General features: G+C 35.8%; 1 protein-coding gene across 17 annotated transcripts in view; it reads right to left on the bottom strand.

The window, feature by feature from the left end:
• Positions 1-6,325: 6,325 nt before the first annotated feature.
• Positions 6,326-18,828, bottom strand: part of PHIP (PHIP subunit of CUL4-Ring ligase complex) — a 164,062-nt gene continuing 151,559 nt past the window's right edge. For 10 of the 17 annotated variants that reach the window (XM_051854539.3, XM_051854538.3, XM_070073853.2 and 7 more), the window contains one exon: positions 13,035-18,276. In XM_051854539.3, coding sequence (XP_051710499.1) covers positions 17,639-18,276 — 638 coding nt within the window. In that variant the 3' untranslated portion in view covers positions 13,035-17,638. Of the gene's footprint in view, positions 8,887-11,246; positions 11,307-13,034; positions 18,277-18,828 lie in introns of those variants that run through there. The other 7 variants (XR_011388640.2, XR_007922915.3, XR_007922917.3 and 4 more) reach the window with 6 other exon arrangements.

Here is an 18,828-nt window from a genome sequence, read left to right as displayed (position 1 = left end):
TGTCACCAATCAGGGAGAACATATGATATCTGTCCCTTTGGGATTGGCTTATTTCATTCAGCATGATGTTTTACAAATTCCTAACAGGGATCACTTTTCAGTTAAAATTTAAACACCTAAGAATAATTGTGTGTTAATTACAGAGTTCAACCAATAGTACTAGAACAAAAAAAAAATACTAAAGTGGATAAAGTATTACATTGTACATCAACAGTCAGGACAAGAGCTGATCAAGTCACTGTTTCTCATAGTGTCCATTTCATTTCAGCATGTTTCCCCTTTGGTGCTCAGTTAGTTGTTGCCAATCAGGGAGAACATATGATATTTGTCCCTCTGGGACTGGCTTAATTCACTCAGCATAATGTTTTCCAGATTCCTCCATCTTGTTGCAAATGACCGGGTTTCATTGTTTTTGACTGCTGTATAGTATTCTATAGAGTACGTGTCCCATAATTTCTTTATCCAGTCTACTGTTGATGGGCATTTGGGTTGGTTCCAGGTCTTAGCTATTGTGAAATTTGTTTGTTTATTTAAGACAGAGTATTCCCATCCACTGTTCACTCCCCAAATGCCTACAAGGACCAGGAGTAGGTTGAGGCCAAAGCCCAGAACCAGGAATTTAATACAAGTCTCCATGTGAGTGTCAAGAACCCAATTACTTGAACTATCACCATTGCCTCCCAAGGCCTGCATTAGCAGGAAGCTGACAGCAGGAATCAGGGTTAGGTATTGAATCCAGGTACTCTGATGTGGGATCGATTGGCATCTTAACTACTAGGCTAAATGCCCATGCAAGGAAAATATTTTTATGCCAAAAATAAAAGATAATATATGGATTAGATTCCCTTCAACAAGGCTTCATAGAATTGTACAATACAATGCAAGCCACATATATACTTTAAAATTTAAAACAAACCAATTTTAATAACATTTTATTTAACCCAGTAACCCAATGTATCCAAAATATTATTATTTCAGCATGTATTTGATATTTTAAAATAAATGAGATACTATGTTCCTTTTTTTGTATTGTCTTCAAAATTCAGGGTATATTTTACATTAAGGCATCCTTCAATTCAGATGTTAAATTGTCATCACAAATACAGGTAGAAATAGTCATATACCCAAGTTCCAGATATGCTTAAAAAATCAGAAAACTGGATCAAGAATCAGTTTTCAATTAATTAAAATTAAATAATATTTAAAATTCAGTTCCTCAGTTGCAGTAGTCACATTTCAAGTACTTGAGGATCCTAAGTGTAGTCACTACCTTTTTGGACAGTTTAGGCTCATATACTGAGATAACAGTGATCCTTAAGGCTATCTGAAATTTACTTGTCATTTTCATTGCATTACATACTATTCATAAGCAGTCATAATCCATGTTTATTATGTAGCATGGACTTTCCATTCTCCATACATCTAGGTCATAGAGTTATTTGATATAATCTTGATACGTACCAACATATTTTTACAACAATATGTTCCAGGATATATTTTCTATTCATACCTACTTGGAATGTCGTTAGGGGGAGGAAGTGTGGAACTAAGAAGAAAAATTTGAATCCAACACCACTATATGTAAATACTGACTTTATTACTGGAATGTTCGCTCCTTGAGAATAAGAGTCTTGTCCGTCTTATTGACAGATGTATTCCCAGCCGAGAATAGGGGCAGGGCTAACACCAAGTATGCTCTCAAATGTATGCTGAGCAAACTCACCAGTTGTATAAAATTGACATGACACTTTAAGCTCTCTAGTTTCCTCTTTACTTACCAATATAATGAGGTTAAAAATACCTACTTTGTGGTGTTACTGTAAGGATTGAAGTTGATAACAAAAGACCACTAAGCAATGTGGCATGTAGCAGTACTCAGTATGTGGTGCCCATTATATTAGCTGCATTATTAGATTATTGTCAACCCAGTTAAAAGTTGGCTTTTCCAAATCCTCCAATAAAATGAATTTTAAAATAGTCATACTGAAAATAAAGTTATCAGAAAAGTAGTTTAAGATGTTGAATTCTTATTTCCAAAGAAAAGTTAAATTGTGCCTTTGCTTTTATTTATCCACTTGTGTAAAAATTAAGTAGAATTAGGGCTCTACATCAAGAAAACAATGTTCATATTCACCAAAAAATCATATGGGTAGATTTTTCTTAGCCATGCTTAATAAAATATTTAGTGCATCACAATTCATAAAGAAGGCTTTCAATTTGACATGAAATACTCAAAGAAAAAAATTTTGTTAGCACACACTGTTGAGCATATACAGGAATTTTTACAGATGTTCCTTAAGAAAAATTCTGTAAAATGTTCTGCCCTACACATCTATAGAGAAGGTAAGGGAGGTTCTCCAGAGATTGAACTGCTGTATGTGTGGCATCCTGTACAAGGATACTTAAGACTGAGGGTGTCCAATTTACTTGACACTCGTCAGTTTAATTTGTGATCCACGGCATACACTGCAGTCTCACTCACAGTGCATCATTTAGGGAACCTGTGCCACAAAGTCTGCAAAAATAAACCTCTCCTGAACTTAATCCTGACAGAATTTCTTTCTTCTGAACTTTCCTTAAAAAAAAGTTCCAGGAAGCAAAGAATTACAATTCTGCTCTCAGAAAGAAAAAAAAAATTCTACTCAAGATATTTGGAATAGACCTACTATATTCTGAACTCCTTTTTAAATAGAAGTAGTATTAATATACAGTTTCTATATATTATAGATAAAATTTATAATTCTGTTCAATTACACACTAGAAGTCATTTTTTGTTGTAGCAATCTATGTTCCTTTTATTATTATTCTTATTTGATAGTTTGAGCTTAATGTAATTAAATAAGAAAGACTTGGAAAATAATTTGTAATTCAAGATGCTATATTTCATCTTATAATTATTGTTATATTTTCTTCGGAAAAGAAGGCCAAGCATATCACAATCCCCTCGGATTTTTTGACAAAAACAGGGAGGAGTTCTTAGAGCCTCCAAAAGTAAAAACATAAATTATGAGGTCAAAAGTGGGAGTTAATATATGATTATTAAAGTGTAATGGAAAACAAATGCTTTAGTATTCATTCCAGGAGAAAAAAAACTATAAATGAATTAAAACAGTTGCTTTAAGCATATGATATTTGAAACCAAATAAAAGGATACTTCAAAAGTTCATGTAAAAAAATGAATTAAAAATAAGTATATCAGGGCAGCACCCACATCTAATATCAGAGTGTTGGTTTTAATCTGCTTCTAAATTAGCTCCCTGCTAATGAGCCTGGGAAGGCAGCAGATGAGGACTCAATTACTTGGGTCCCTCCCACATAAGAGACCCTGATGGAGATCCTGGATTTGGCCTGACTCAGCCCCAGCCGTTGCAGCCATTTGGGGAGTGAACTAGCAGATGGAAGGTCTCTTTCTATTAATCTGCCTTACAAATAAATAAATCTTTAAAAAGAAAGAAAGAGGGGCCTGTGCTGTAGTGCCTCCACCTACAATGCCTCCCATATAGGCACTGATTTGTGTCTCTGCTGCTCCTCTTCAGATCCAGCTCTCTGCTTATGGCCTGAGTGCTTGGGTCTCTGCGCCCACATGGGAGACACGGGGGAGGTTCCTGGCTCCTGGCTTTTGGCTTGGCCCAGCTCTGGCCATTTGAGGGGTGAGCCAGGGGATGGAGGACTTCTCTTTTTGTCTCTCCCTGTCTGTAACTCTGCCTCTCAAATAAATACATAAAAATATTAAAAGAAAGAAAAAAGAGAGAAAGAAAGGGAGGGGAAGAAGGAAGGAAGGGTTGACTTATTTTGGTGCAAAAATTTTTGAAAGCTATGCATAATTTTTTTATGATAAGCAATCTCAATGAACTTTTTGAATACCCGTCATAGCTTCTACCAGTAACCTAATGTGGTCAGATAACTTTAAAATGTTCAAGTATCTTAAGAGTGAAATTCACAGTGAGTAACCCTAGTCAGATACCATATTCAGAGAGAAGTAATAGAAATCTTTCAAGAAGGGTTATTTGTACTATTTTATTAAAATGATAATACCCTGTTAAACCTGTTTGTCCAGAGGATATTTCTGTCTCTCTATTCTTCTGGAACTCCAGCCTCAACATCACAGCCAACAATAACATCCAGGTAGTTGTGTTCTTTATGGATGACCTGTAGTTCCACATCAGAACAAGTGCTAGCTTTGTACTTCAGGTGTAAGCAGGTTCTATTATGAAAGTGGAAAAAAAATACTACACAAAAGCGTAATTGCTATATAGTGTTTAAGATTTATCAGAGTTTTATATGCTCAAATAATAAGGTACAATATTAGTGAACCAAAACCCAATAATAATCTATACACAAAGAAATGAAAAAAGTGCTATTTTAAAATGATCCTGAAAACAAGTTACTGATTTCTGAATTAAAAAAAAAAAAAAAAAAAAAAAAAAAAACTTTCGGGGCCTGCGCTATGGTACAGTGGGTTAACGCCCTGGCCTGAAGCACCGGCATCCCATATGGGTGCCAGTTATACTCCCAGTTGCTCCACTTCTGATCCAGCTCTCTGCTGTGGCCTGGAATAGCAGTAGAAGATGGCCCAAATCCTTGGTCCCCAGCACCCGTGTGGGAGACCCAGAAGAAGCTCCTGGCTCCCAGCTTCGGATCAGCACAGTTCTGGCTATTGAGGCCATTTGGGGAGTGAACCAGCGGATGGAAGACCTCTCTCTCTCTCCTCTATCTGTGTAACTCTGACTTTGAAAAAAAAAAAAAAAACTTTCAAAAATTACACATTGGTGGGGATGGACAGGAGTATGTGGATATGAAGGGGGGAATGGGCATTTATCTCTAATAATAGAAATGTCATTCAAAAATAAATATTTGATCACCTATCCTGCTTCTTTCCTTACAAACTATTCAGGTGAAAGAGCCAAAAACAAGGTAATAGTTCCAACCTTGTATACAAAAATTTTATACTGAGCTCATTAATGAATCAGTTTTTTTAATGAACTTCTCAAGAGTAGGATTATATCTGAAACATTTATTTCCCCAACATCAGGCTAACAAACAACTAAGGAGAGGAAAAGCTGGCTATCAGACATTCTGCTTCATTCCTAAACAAGAGGGAAGGCCATTTATAGCAGAGTGTTATCAGTTGAGGAGGGGAGGGAGGTTGCAGGAGCGAGTTTTATGGGTTCTTTTCCTCAGCTGAGTATTGAAATAAAATGACAGGAAACAATTTGCAAAGCAGCAGAAACTTTTATTTGATTGACAAGCGACAGAAAAAGCGTCTGTTCTGAGGAGACCAAGTGGAGTGCCTGGGCGGGACACCGGCTTTCAGAAAGTGCCCATGAACTTTTAAGGCCTTTCTATCTGTTCATTGGGTCATTCTACTGGGGGTGCCCATGGGACAGGGGTTTCACATATTGTATGTTGATTGACTTGGGGCTCATGGAGATAGCAGGGCGGGTGAGGATCTCCTGGAGTTGGCCTGACTCCCCCTAGGGGCTCAGCCTCCTTCTCTGCCAGCTCTGGGTGAAAGACTGCAACCACCCTGCAGGTGTGATCTAAAGCTGCAAGGACACACATGCAGCACAAGAAGCTATTAGTGGAAGAGATGCTGGTTGTTCTAGAGACAGGCTTTCCAGCCCCAGCTGGCAGTCTGCTTGTGAAGGGCACATTCTACGTATGTCTGAGGGGCCCAAGGCCTCCCAGCCCCAGTGGACAGCCTCACAGACTACCTGCAAAGTGGAACCTGTGGAAGAGGGAAGGGGAATGCAGGACATGGATTCCAAATGCACAGGCAAACTGTACTTTACAACTCCAGAAGGCAGGCTTCTAGTCTTCAAAGCTAGGTGTCTCAAAAAGGAGTCTCTGGCCATGCAACAACATGCATTTTGTTGTGTGATCTCATCTCTTACATTGTTTCAAAACCTACATTCATTTCAAGCTTCTTGGATGGGCTAGCAACCTGTTTTTTTGCCCTTTACCTCCTATGATCTCTAAGGGTGATTACCACTTGTGTCACAATTCCTTATCAGCAGGCAAGGGTGATAACCCACTGATTACAGAAAGTTCCTTTGAAATTCTGCAGCCACTATTAAACTTACATCTAATAAATTCAGTTCATATAACATTTAATAAGCAGATACCTAAATTGAATTTGTTTTCATTGGTATTAGTTTTGCTTCCAAAGCCTATTTCAGAAAATCATATTTGTACTTGATAGCAATAATGAATGTGTGTAGCTGGTTGTACTTTTTCCTTCTATGGAATCAGTCATATATATTATAATTCTATTTAAAAAGAATTAGTATAATGAGTCAAATAAATCAACTCCAGACCAAGTAAGTAAATGACATAAGCATTTTTCTGAGTTTATTATGTTAAATTAATTATGAGAATTGAAGGTACTCCATATGAAATGGAATTATAATTAATGAAGTATAATTTAGAGTTGAATGTCAACCAATAAAGCACAAAATAATTCTTAACATATCAGCTATTTCACTAGTCAGTACCTACAAATTAAGCACAGACTTTTTCTTCATCTTCATCATACCCATTCGTAAATGAAGAATCAGTGATACAGATCCATGTATTCTGCAAAAGAAACCAGCATGATTATGCAGCTGAAACCTTAAAAATAATTTGCAAATCACAAACGTTAGACTATATTGTGAGAATGACTTATTATATTGGTTTCAATCTGTAGAAGTGTTGACAATGCATAGTATCCCAAAATATTGCTTTTAAACAGTGTTCATTTAAAAATTTGAAATTTAAAAATTGATTCATTTTTAATTATCTTTATATAAAGAAGATCAACTCTCTACTAAGTAAAGCTTTCAATAGTTTGCACCACACAGACACACATAGTATAAAGTACTGCTTGAAGACAAATTTTACCATTAATTCTCATAATACAACTCAGTAAGGACATGGGGAGCAAGTGCACAGTGACTCCTGTTGTTAAAAATTAACAGTCTTATTTATGACATCAGTGATCACTCCAGGTTCTTGTCATGAGCTGCCAAGGCTGTGGAAGCCTTTTGAGTGGGGCCATCTTCACTGTATTTCCAGGCCATAGCAGAGAGCTGGACTGGAAGAGGAGCAGCCAGGGGAGGAAGTCCTATCCAGCATGCTAGGTTCTGAGGCCCAGCCTGGGGGGCTGAGGGAGTGCCCTCAGAGTGGCAGGGAGCGAGCAGTGGCTGTGTGGGTGCTGCGACCACGCCAATACAGGGGTTGGAACCGCACTTTCTCAGCATTTTTGGTTCACCCAGCCAAAACGATGTCCACCACGGTCCAGCCAGGGGCTCATCTCAGGCCATGAGCTCCACACTTAGGCCACAGCACTTACCTCTTTTGCCTGTCGGGTGCCAAGGATTAGGATGGCCCTTCCTACACATCCCTCACGCCCCTCCTGCTACCCACAGTCTTCTCTCTCTCAGACCTCTACTCCGCTCCTTATTGCAACAGCCTGACATCATTCCACTGCCCTGCCGATCACCATACTCCAGGGTGAGGCTGGAACGCTGTGGGTAACTTAAACGTGGCTCTAAAACTTGCTGGGTGCTCCTGCAGGATGACAGCCCAGGTCAACATCCTCTGCATGGTTCCAACGCTCCCTCAGAATCAGGATCCTCTGCTAGCCTGACATCCACTCCCATGCCTCTCCCATTGGTCTGGCTCATTTACTTGCCTTTAAGTTAAAAACAAAACAAAACCTGTCATCACATCCTCCAGGATGGCCACATCAGCTGAGTCAGATAACCGTCTCACGTCTGCACAGTACCTGCGCGCTTCTCTCCGTCGTTGGAGCGATCACTGCTCCAGCTGTGGAAATGCCCGTTTCTACCTCTCAGTTCCCAGCGGTTTGCCACCTGCACACCCTGTACCAGGCACAAGGTGAAGCAGAAGGCGGCTTAACAACTACTCTGTGAAGTAGCTTCTGTTATAGCTTCTGTCACACCCTATAGGGCAGGCTAACACAAAGAGCACGCCAAGGCATCTATGCGTCCTGGAGCAGAAACCTGCCTGTTTGATAAGAAACCGGTTGTCTACATGAGCTGTGCTTTCCACAATGTTAGGCCTCAGGAGTCGCGCATTCACCTGGCTTCACTAAGGACACAGTGACCTCAGCCCCTGCCCACTCAGTAGTAACTGGGTCAAACTGGTGAGACACATGAAGTTCTGGCAATGGGGAATCATGTTCACACTGATAAAACTCATCACTGATATAGTGATCAACAAGTACATTCACACCAGGAAGTGGAGGGAAATGAGAGCGAGCAAGCGAGTTGGATTTGGGATTAATTAATTAACTTCCAGGGGAATCCTAAGGTGCCACCCCGCTGACCGTCCTGTCTTGGGCCAAGGTTGGATGAGCGCCTCCAGCAGTGGTTGCCAAGCTGACCCTGGAAACCCGCTCCTTAGTAAACAAGAGATGACGGAATTTAAAATCTATATTTGTAGTAATTACAACATTATACTAAGCCAAAATACTTGAGTCATATCAAGTGTTCAAAATAAAATTTCATTTGCAATATAGGTCATTTTAACCATTCTAAATTAAAACAAACTTGCTTTAATTGGTGGTTAATAAATCAGTTTATTAACTAACTCCTAGGTAATTTTAACAACTTTCAAGGGAATATTTAAAATTTTCTCAAAACTTGAGACAAAGAATATCTTTTCACTTGCCTTTCAGTTGACAAGAATTGTAAAAATATTAAGTCAAAGTGTAACATTTTAAAATATTGCCTGAAAATGAAACTTAATTTTGAAGGTATGGCATTATCTGAGTTTTGGTACCACAATGTCAAGCACATTAAAATGATTTACATACCATTTCCGTGATTCCAAAACAAAATATCTTGCTTTGGCACCCCAGGGTTGCTAGTAGACAGTCATCTGAAATGTAAGAGAAGGAAAAAGAAAAAAAAAAACCTGAGTGCTTTCCAGGCTGCAAAACTACACACACAGTTGGAAACTTTCATGTAATGCTCAGTGGAGCTGTTTTACCTAAATTCGATTTTTACAGTCCCTTGGTTGATAACCTCTTCCATGTGAAAATCAATTTCAGGTGGCATTCCTAAAGAATTTCAAACATTTCTGCTAAATATGGTGCATATATGCATAAAAATTGCAAGATTTCCAATGAATCATTTATTGCCTATATGTAGCAATGGAACAATTCTCTTCTTAGGTGATTATGACATTTGGCTTAACATGCTGAATAATTTTTATTGGTACCAATACTAACGGTTAAGTAATAAGTTTTTATAGCCTAGATATTACCTGCCAAATTGTCATGCATCAATTGTTAACTTCTGGACATATCATACGGATCCCTATATACTAGACTGCAAATGATGCATTAACTTTGGTAAACTAAAATTGGCAGAGAACATAATTCAGAATGTAAGTCAGCATTTCTAACAATGTAATTCATGAAGAGGTTGAAAAGCATGGCAATAATATAAACTAAATTGTGGCCTCATGACTTAAAATAAAACCAAAAACTTTTAAGATGGTAAGGCATATTTGGGTGTCCATGAAAATATGCCTTGTAGAACTCCATCTCCAGGAAGTTTAAGACCAGAGTCCCAGTCACTGAACTCTGAATTATACTGCTGTATGGATGCACTCTTTCCTCAGACTGTTCCCAGCTGTTATTGAACATGCAGGTATGCAAGCTGGTGCCTACCTTGGAGACAGGGAAGTCCTCTGAAGGCCAACTTTGGCTCAAGGACCCCCCAACAGCCTTGTCAACCTTTCCTTAGCCTACGTGGCAGTTTAGGACAATTCATTCAATCTTACTTCCCTCTTTTCTTCTGATCTCCCAGCCTTTCCTAGCTCCCAGCCAATTTTCTTTCACAAACATTTCTGTTATTAAAATCCTTGCACATTTAATCCCATGTGACATTCTGCTATTTGAAGGACACAGACTGGAGCTGGTGATTCAATTGAAGTCATGTGATCCACACCAGACTGATGAAGTTTTGTCAAATCCATTGATACCAGAATGATTATCGGTCATACAAGAAAGTCCCTTTAGTGATCTGTATACTATATACTGGAACCTTTTTTTTTTTTTTTTTTAAGATTTACTTATTTATTTGAAGGCGGAATTAGAGATACCCCATTCCCTGGTTCACTCCCCTTCAAATGTCTGCAATGGCCAATGCTGGGTCAGACTACAATGTAGTCAGGAGCTACATCCAGGTTTCCCAAATGGGTGCAGGGGCCCAAGTACTTAGGCCACATTCTGCTGCTTTCCCAGGCACACAGCAGGGAACTGGATCATTGGCATTCATAGGATGGTGTTGTTGCTACAGGCAGTAGTTTAATCCACTTTGCAACATCACCATCTCTTGGGTCATATTTTTAAGATATGTTCATTTTTATAAATTTATGGTATAAAAGTTGTGCTGTATGCTTTTAATGAGCTTTAATATTCTCCACAAATGCCTGCATGTGATAGTTTGAAATTATCTTTCATATTTTTTTTCTCCTGTGAAATAGAGGTTACTCTGGTTAAAACTTCTAATTTATGTGTAAGTAGCTGAGGGACCCATAAGAGAGTAGCGATAAATACAACTGCACTGCGGTAATAGAATGAGTATGCTTTTCAAGGACAGAGAATTTTATCCTAATGTGTCAAGTTGTTCCAAAATATGAGAAATTTCAGTGTCTGTATATAGAAAGAATAAGATTTTGGAAACAATGATAAAATGTGCTACAACTTTGGCCAAGTTTTCTGAGCTTTGATGTACTTACTTACAAAATATGTTAAAAGCAGACAGGCTAGAAAAAAGACTATGTGAAATCTTTATAGCCAAGTACTGTCAATACCACACAACAACTTTTTAAAAATAAAATTCTTAAGTGCTCAAAAGAAGACTAAGTTGCTCTGTAACCTCTGAATATAATGCTCAGATATCAGATATTTCTTACTTTAGAATAATTTTCCTTCCTTTTGACTTTGTCACTTAAAAGCAAAACAGTAAAACAAAAAACAAGTTTCCCCACTTCTCTATTTACCTTAAAAGAGTTTGATTAAAAAGAAAACCAACTATTTTTCTGAGGAATCCATGATTCTATCTTTTCAAAATTTACTTTAATTTTAGGGACCCAAGTAGTTAAGCCATCATCTGCGGCCTCCCAAGATGTGCACCAGCAGGAAGGTGGATGGGAAACACAGGAGCTAGGACTCAAACCAGGCACTCTGATATGGGGATGCATCCAAGCACCCTCTCTTCCCATCTTACCTTAATCAAGTGATGAAATCTCTGAAAACAATTGATCCTGGTTTCTCAGAAGATTGGATCCTACATTTAAAAGAACTAAGATAAAATTTAGGATAATGTTTGCACCCTAAAACTATCTTTACTACCATTTTAGTAAGTAAATATTTCAATCAGCTCACAATTTATAGCAATACAACAGTGTGTTATAACAGTCAAGTCTTTATAAGGGTTCAGTAACTTACTACACTAGTAGTCACTGACACAGTCACAGCATGCCTAGAAGCTGTAATGGCAAATTTTATTTAGGAACTAAATAGAAAAGTCAAAGTTGAGCCATGAGTACAGTTTTAAATTATACAAATGAGATACACTAAGAGGCTATGAGAGTGGAATTGGACTCAGCAATAAGCCAATCTTCTTAAGCTTTACAGATGAGGAAAATGAACATGGAGCTGAAATGGCCTTGTTGGAGGGTACAACTGTCAAGGTATGAAAGTCAAAAACTCCCATTTTCCAACCTAAAGCCCAGTTCTTTCCATTACACTATGCTGCCAACATGTCTAATTTGGCAGAAAAGTACTTCACAGAATTCACTCCACCATTCTCTTCCCAAACAGAGTAATTAACATACAATAAACGTGTTCAATGCAAACATTAAAAATACACAGTACTATCATGCACAGAACACAGCTTTTGTGCTTTGATTAATCTTAGTGTCTTTAAATACTGAGGAAACTTAATCATAAAGTGGTTGCTGAAAGTGAATGTTTCTCAGCTGGTTCTTCTAAATATAAACTACCTAATTGTTATCATATTTTCAAAAGAAAAAAGGTACCTGGGCATTTTTATATTTATTCCTCAACTTAGAATTTATTTTACATAGGGCTGGTGTTGTGGTGCAGTGGGTTTAACTGCTGCCTGAGACATGGGCCTACAGGTTCAAATCCCAGCTACTCCACATCCCTTCCAGCTCCCTGCTGGTGGCCCGGGAAATGCAGCAGCAGAAGGCCCAAGTGCTTGGGCCCCTCAGCCATGTGGAAGACCTGGATTAAACTCCTGGCCCTTGACGACAACCTGACCTTGCTATTTGGGTCGTTTTGGAAAGTGAACCAGCAGATGAAGATCTCTGTCTCTTCTTTTACCTCTCTGCCTCTCAAATAAATAAATCTTAAAAAAAATTTTTTACCAAAAAAAATTTAAGCAAAACTTAGAGAGAAATGATTACAGCACATCATGTGCTTAATGTGAATTATTTATTATAGATTTAGGCATTTTTTTCTCATACTAAAACTGGGGTCCTTAGGATGGATAATAAAAATATATGCCAAAGTAAACAAATTCCTAAGAAATCAGAATTAGGTTTATAAATCAATATTTATACAACTGTTTAACAATTAAAATTTTCATCATGCTTCCGTTTTCCCCTAGAAATTTCACTTTCTGAAAAACTATCATAAGTGTATCTTTGAAATATCTTAGAAAAATCTGAATATTGAAGTATTTATCATCTAGTATCGTAATTTAAACACAGTAACAAGTCAATAAAATGTTTAAGTGTAAAAATAAAAAAGCAAATCAGTTAATTTTAACATTCAGTTGTTTTGGAATTAAATTAAGGTACCCCAAAATCTTTTATGATTTTTTTAACATTTTGCCAAGGGCATTGGAAACTAATAAACCAGCTTTTACATAATGATTTCTATTATGCAAACATTTTGATACAATGTCTATTGAAATTATCTATAAAGGCTTTTAAGTGTTACCCTCAAAGAAAAAAGGCAAAGAAATTATGAGGCTTTACGAAACAGCTTAGAAAAACAAGTTTTCTATTTATTTAAAAATAAGTTTATAGTTACTACATTGCAGGGACAGGAATTCTTACACATACATTCTAGTTTGTATAAAAGGATTCAAAGAATTATGCATCAAAACTAACATAGAAAGTGTCCACGTAACAGTAAAGAAAGGTCCAATCAGTATGTACAAAAAGAAAGGGCACTGCTATTCTGGTGTGAGAATGCTGTTTTTATAACATGATATTCATAAAGTCTGGAAGGAACAAAACAAAAACTTCAATAAAGCTAAATAATTGGTCTTAAACTCTGTTACTTATTACATACAACAGATTTGCTTGTGTTTAACATTATTTTCTGTACAAAATAAGCATAATTTTAATTTGAAAATGTGTCAGTTTCAACTTAACCCTCTAGGTCAGTTACTTTTAAAAAATTGAGCTACATTCTATACATGTCTAAATATCCTGTGAAAGGATTTTTTTTCTAAAAGATCTTTAATAAGACCTCTTGTCTTCTTGTAGTTTTAATATGGTCCAAAAATGTAACTTTGTATTTTGCCTCATTTCGTAGTCCATTTTGTGATAACACGCAAAACTGTAAAGTAACAACAGCATGTGCGTTCATCTTTCTTATGCGCGCACGTATTCAATAACATCTTGAACCTATTTCTTGGCTCCTTGAATGTAGAAACTCAGCCATATACTTTATGTATTTGGTTTGTGCCATATAAAGTTTAATTTCCTGATAATTTTATCTGCATTACAAACATTTCAAGAGAGCTATCAAAACTAAAACTATATCTTTATAGCTCAAGTTTTCTACTTATTTTATTGCAGTGTGTACAAAACAATATCTATGTCTGGAGCGCCTAAAGTAGTACTTACAGTCTTTTGACTCAATATGACCTCCTCTTGAGTACCATACATAGTTCAACATGACTTTTAATTTGGAGTGTTTGCCAGTGTAATTACAAACAAAATTAGTTTCTTAGTAAATGTAATTATTTTACTTCCAACTACATGGAAATTAGGGGAACTAAATGGAAATGTAAGGAGGTAAGAGAGGAAAGGAGTATTTTTTTCGATTTTAGTAGAAAAATAAATTCTTACCAACCACACCACTGCTCAATCTGTTATGCTAGAAATACCATCTCAGTAAGTAGGGCATTTCCCAGAAAATAAAATTACTTCTCCTGTTACTACTTTTAAAATCTTGTTATCTCCTGCACTTAAAGAGAAAATGTATAGCCCTTTAACCACTTGAGTATCTTGGTCCTTTCAACCAACTCAAATTTCAAGTGAACCAAAACATTCAGAATAAATTCATTTTCCTTAGAAAAAAAATAAAGATCAAAATTGCTTCCAACTGACATTTCAGAGATAAACAGGTAGGAAGGTATAAAATGGAATGTCAGAAATAAGGTAAATGCTGTTAACTGGAGGAACTAATTTATACTGCAAATCATATGTTCTAACATGTAAATGCTCATAATATCACATCAGATAAAAATGTTATTTAAATACACATATACCTGTTAACATGTCTGATTAATCTACTGCACTGCAGAAAAGAGATAGTTATAGATGTTAACATACATGTGCATGTATTTCTCTGATGACTGTGACGCAACTCATTTCCGAGCCTTGCTTAACTCAATCAACACATGTCTCAGATGCAACCTACTCAAATTCATAAATACTGTATACAGATATTCTAATTACATTTAAGGAGGAAGACAGTTTTGTGATAATGCTACCAGAAAGTTTTTAATGTGGTGAAGTTGTCCAATGAGAACAACAGAATAAGGGCAACAGATCTTAGTTCCTAAATATTTGCACAAAATAGTCCAATGCCATAATACCAGATTGAAAAGGGTAACAGTTTAAGAAGCTATTTATCTACTGCCTTTTTATTGTTCACCTAAAACCACTGCCAACATTTCCTTCTGACTTACACACAGTACATACATAATGTTACTGTCTCAATGAAGATGTTTTTCCAAGGGGTTAAAAACAAAATGAGGCAATGATGTAGAATTCTGAATTCAACTTTTGCAACGTACAGAAGCTAACTTATAAAAATTATAAAAGCCAAATATAGCTGGTATTACTAATACATTTTAAGTGTTTTAGTTTTAAATACTCTAAGTTGTTTTGTTTTACTAAGAAACCAGTGCCTGATAATATCCAAATAAGGTCATAAATATACAGTGTCTTTAGAACAGCAATACATTTTACTTGTCAGAGGAAAAATGGTAAATCCTCATTTCTTTGCTCAAGAGCTGGAACTAACCCACCCAGCATACTAAGAGGTATATTCCACTCTAAGACTGTGTAACGCTCTTCCTTTTTCTGTACACACCTTAAAATTGTACATAATTATTTTTACAAACATGGATTTATAGTCTATTTTTTCTAACACAATGCAGATAACATCAGGAAATTACATATTTCAAATAGATTGCCTTCCAAAGCAACTAATTACTTTAATGACTTAAATTTCAAACATACACACTATTATTTTCAATGGTGTAACTGACTCATTTTACTATACAACCAAGCCATCCATTTCTGCATTATGAAGAGTTTAACTACTGAATTTTAATTATATAGTTAAATATATTTGTTAGAAAAAAATAAATATACAAAAAACCTGAAAAATTTGAAATTATTTTTTCAATTGCAAAATCATAGCAATCCAGTCAAGATCTGGAAAATGGTTTACTTAATTTCACAGGAGGATTTCTATACAAATTTAGTTACAAACAATCTAAAAAGCCCAAATGCATCACTTTTCATTCTTCAAGACAGTTAAATGACATTAACATTTATCCTTATCAGAAATAAGAAAAGAAATAATTATGTATTGTATTTTTGCCAAGGTTCAATTGAAGACTTTATTTTTCTACATCATGGTCATGCTGATACATATTTTTTCCATCCTTATTAAAAATGTAGTATCTGAAAATTTCGGTTACATTTTTGTACCATATTAGTCCTCAGAAAATACTACATTCTTTAAAGTTTTTAAAAAATGGACAATAATTTTTAAACAATAGAAATGGTATTTATGTTGGTTTTTAAGGTATAAAATAACTGTACCATAAACAAATAAATAACTGCTTTCCTTTTCCATAGCAGTACATATAGCAATACATTCTCCTAAGTCATATAGTTATCATTTACAATAGACAACTTAATTTTACTAATGATGCAAAAAATAATAGAATACAAGGCACAATCATTAAATGGAGTTTTTCTTTAGGGTGTATATTGACATACCAGCGTGATAAGGATACCGTAAAAAGTGCAGAAAAAACACAATGTGCAATGAGACCACTGTATAAAACATGATTGCATAAAAAGTGATTTGGCCTATTTTAACCTTTAATAATTGAAAATAACCAATCTTCCCCTTAAAATTAAACTATAAAGTATGACATTTTAAAATTATTCTTCTTCTACCACTATCTAAAAAATCCTGAAAAAAGAATTTATACCTGGGTAATAGTATATAAGTATGTGTTTGTATATATATTTAATTATACCCATTTATCAATATATACACATACACACACAGACACATTTCTTTGTAAGTCATTTTAGCCTATTAGATATGTCTAAAGTTTAGAAATGACATTAATCCAGATCAACAAGTAAACATCAAATCCCATACTTTTCCTGTATTTTCCTTGAATCCTTTAACCACTTAAACATTCTCTAAAACATCTCTGTCAAAGGACCCACCAGTGCATTATTTTCTACTATTATTACCAAAAAAAGATATATTTCAGCATAACTCTTTAATAACTTGCTCTTTAGAATATATAGCCTTTCCAACATTGAAAAGTGTATGCTGTCCTGACAGTCAAAAACAGGCTTTCCACTGCACTGATTCTCAGTCTTTGGCACAATAAACAGAGATTGAGTGATTGATATTAAGAATCAAGGTCTGAAAAATTAGACAGTCAAATGTTTCCAATGTGGATATGTTTCCTTTTCATCAGTACATTTTCTCTTAAGTTTGGCAGAAATGGAATAAAGCAAGAGCCTCCTTTAAATACGCTGTAGATAAACATTCTACATAACTAAAATTAAATTTTGGGAGTAGCAAATGGTGGGAATCTATCTTCAGAGGAAACACATTTCTTGATTTACTGCTACTCTATTTAACACCTGTCTTCCTAGATGCATGACTTCTTATCAATAAAAATGTACCTTGCTTGGTCAAAAATAATTCATTTTAACATGATGAAATGTTCTATCACTAGGAATATTATACTCCTTAAGATTGTAGCAGAACCATCTTTTCCATAAGCAAATCAGGAATCCATTATAGGTCCTCCATTTCTTTTGTTTCAAACAGTAAGTGAAATGAATGTGGAAATGCATAACCTATCTAAGGGCAATAAATAGCAAACGTTTAAAATATATATATGTATATATTTATATATATATATTCATTTAAAGAGTGAAGTGTCTTGTGGGTTTTTTTGCAAATCAAATCATAACATTCCCTAATCCACCATAGCAGCAAGGAAGCAGAAGCCTTAGTTCCCACTTTTCCTTAACTGTACCTGCTTTATTTATAGATTTAAGTAAAATATTTTGGTTCAAGTTACCAACCAATTAAATTAGCTTTTGCTTTTTCAGTCAACTTTCGGACTCGTCCTCTACTAGAAGTTCCAAAAGTTAAAGAGGTGTCTTCAAACAACAGCTGCCTTTGCTCCTCCTCAGAGTCATCCTCATTATAGAAAGCTGTCCTTCGACCTTGGTTTCTAGTTCTCATGTGGGGTTCAGAGCCTTTGAGTTCTTCAAACTCTTCTTCCTCGTCTATAGGATCATCTGTCTTTTTTCGGTTACTTCTTCTTAGCACTTTAACATTTGCAGGAACTATGAGATCTGAATCGAGTTTTTGAGTCTTCATCTTCCTTTTGGGTTTTCTGCCTCCACGACTCTTTTTCTGTAACAAATCCTCCTTAACAATATTAGTTTCAGAAAGAAAATTACATGTTGAAGAAGGAACCACTTCATCTCTGATGGGATGCACATTATTTTGCTCTGAATTTTCTGGCTTTGCATACTGTAGCTTTTTGGGCTTTCTACCCCTTTTCTTGTGAATAACTTCACCACTATTGGTATTAATTTCTACCTTAGGTTTCCTTCCAGGTCCCCTCTTCACAAGTTTTGATGGCTGTCCTCCATGGCCATTTACTTGAATGGTTCCGGGTATAACAGCATTGTTCTTACAATCTCCTGAAAGGGAAAAACAGCACACAAATGAAATTGTTTTTTGTTTAATCCTCAAAGTAGTGAATAACTTCATTGGTATACTTACATGTAATGACATAAACCAATCACTTTTTAATAAAATGACAAAAGAACCAAGAAAGGCTGTTAAATGACCGTATTTTCTAACCAAAACTCAGTCTTTATGAAGTTTTTAATGACCTTGTGAGAGACCCAAAGCTCAGAGCAAAGTAATTTGATGAAGTTAATAATTCATTTGATGATAAAACTGGGATTAGCAAATGGTTCTTATTCTGTTTTTACCACCCACCCTAATGACACTGTTTTCACTATACAAAATGATGTTTATTTGTATAGTTTAACAATAACAAAGCCTTTTATACTTTGGTTCATTAAACAATTTTTAAACATTTTTAAAAACATTTATTTGCAAGGCAGAGTGACAGGGAGAGGAGGAGAAAGGGAAAGAGTGTGGGAGCGAGAGACAGAGAGAGGAAAAGGAGGAGGGATGGGAGAAGGGGAAAGAGAAAGAGGTATCTTCGATATGCTGGCTCACTC

Source organism: Oryctolagus cuniculus, chromosome 5 (assembly GCF_051225735.1).
Source record: "Oryctolagus cuniculus isolate XC-2025 breed Fujian yellow rabbit chromosome 5, ASM5122573v1, whole genome shotgun sequence".
In the NCBI taxonomy this organism is placed as follows: Eukaryota; Metazoa; Chordata; class Mammalia; order Lagomorpha; family Leporidae; genus Oryctolagus; species Oryctolagus cuniculus.
This window is presented reverse-complemented; position numbering and strand designations above follow the sequence as displayed.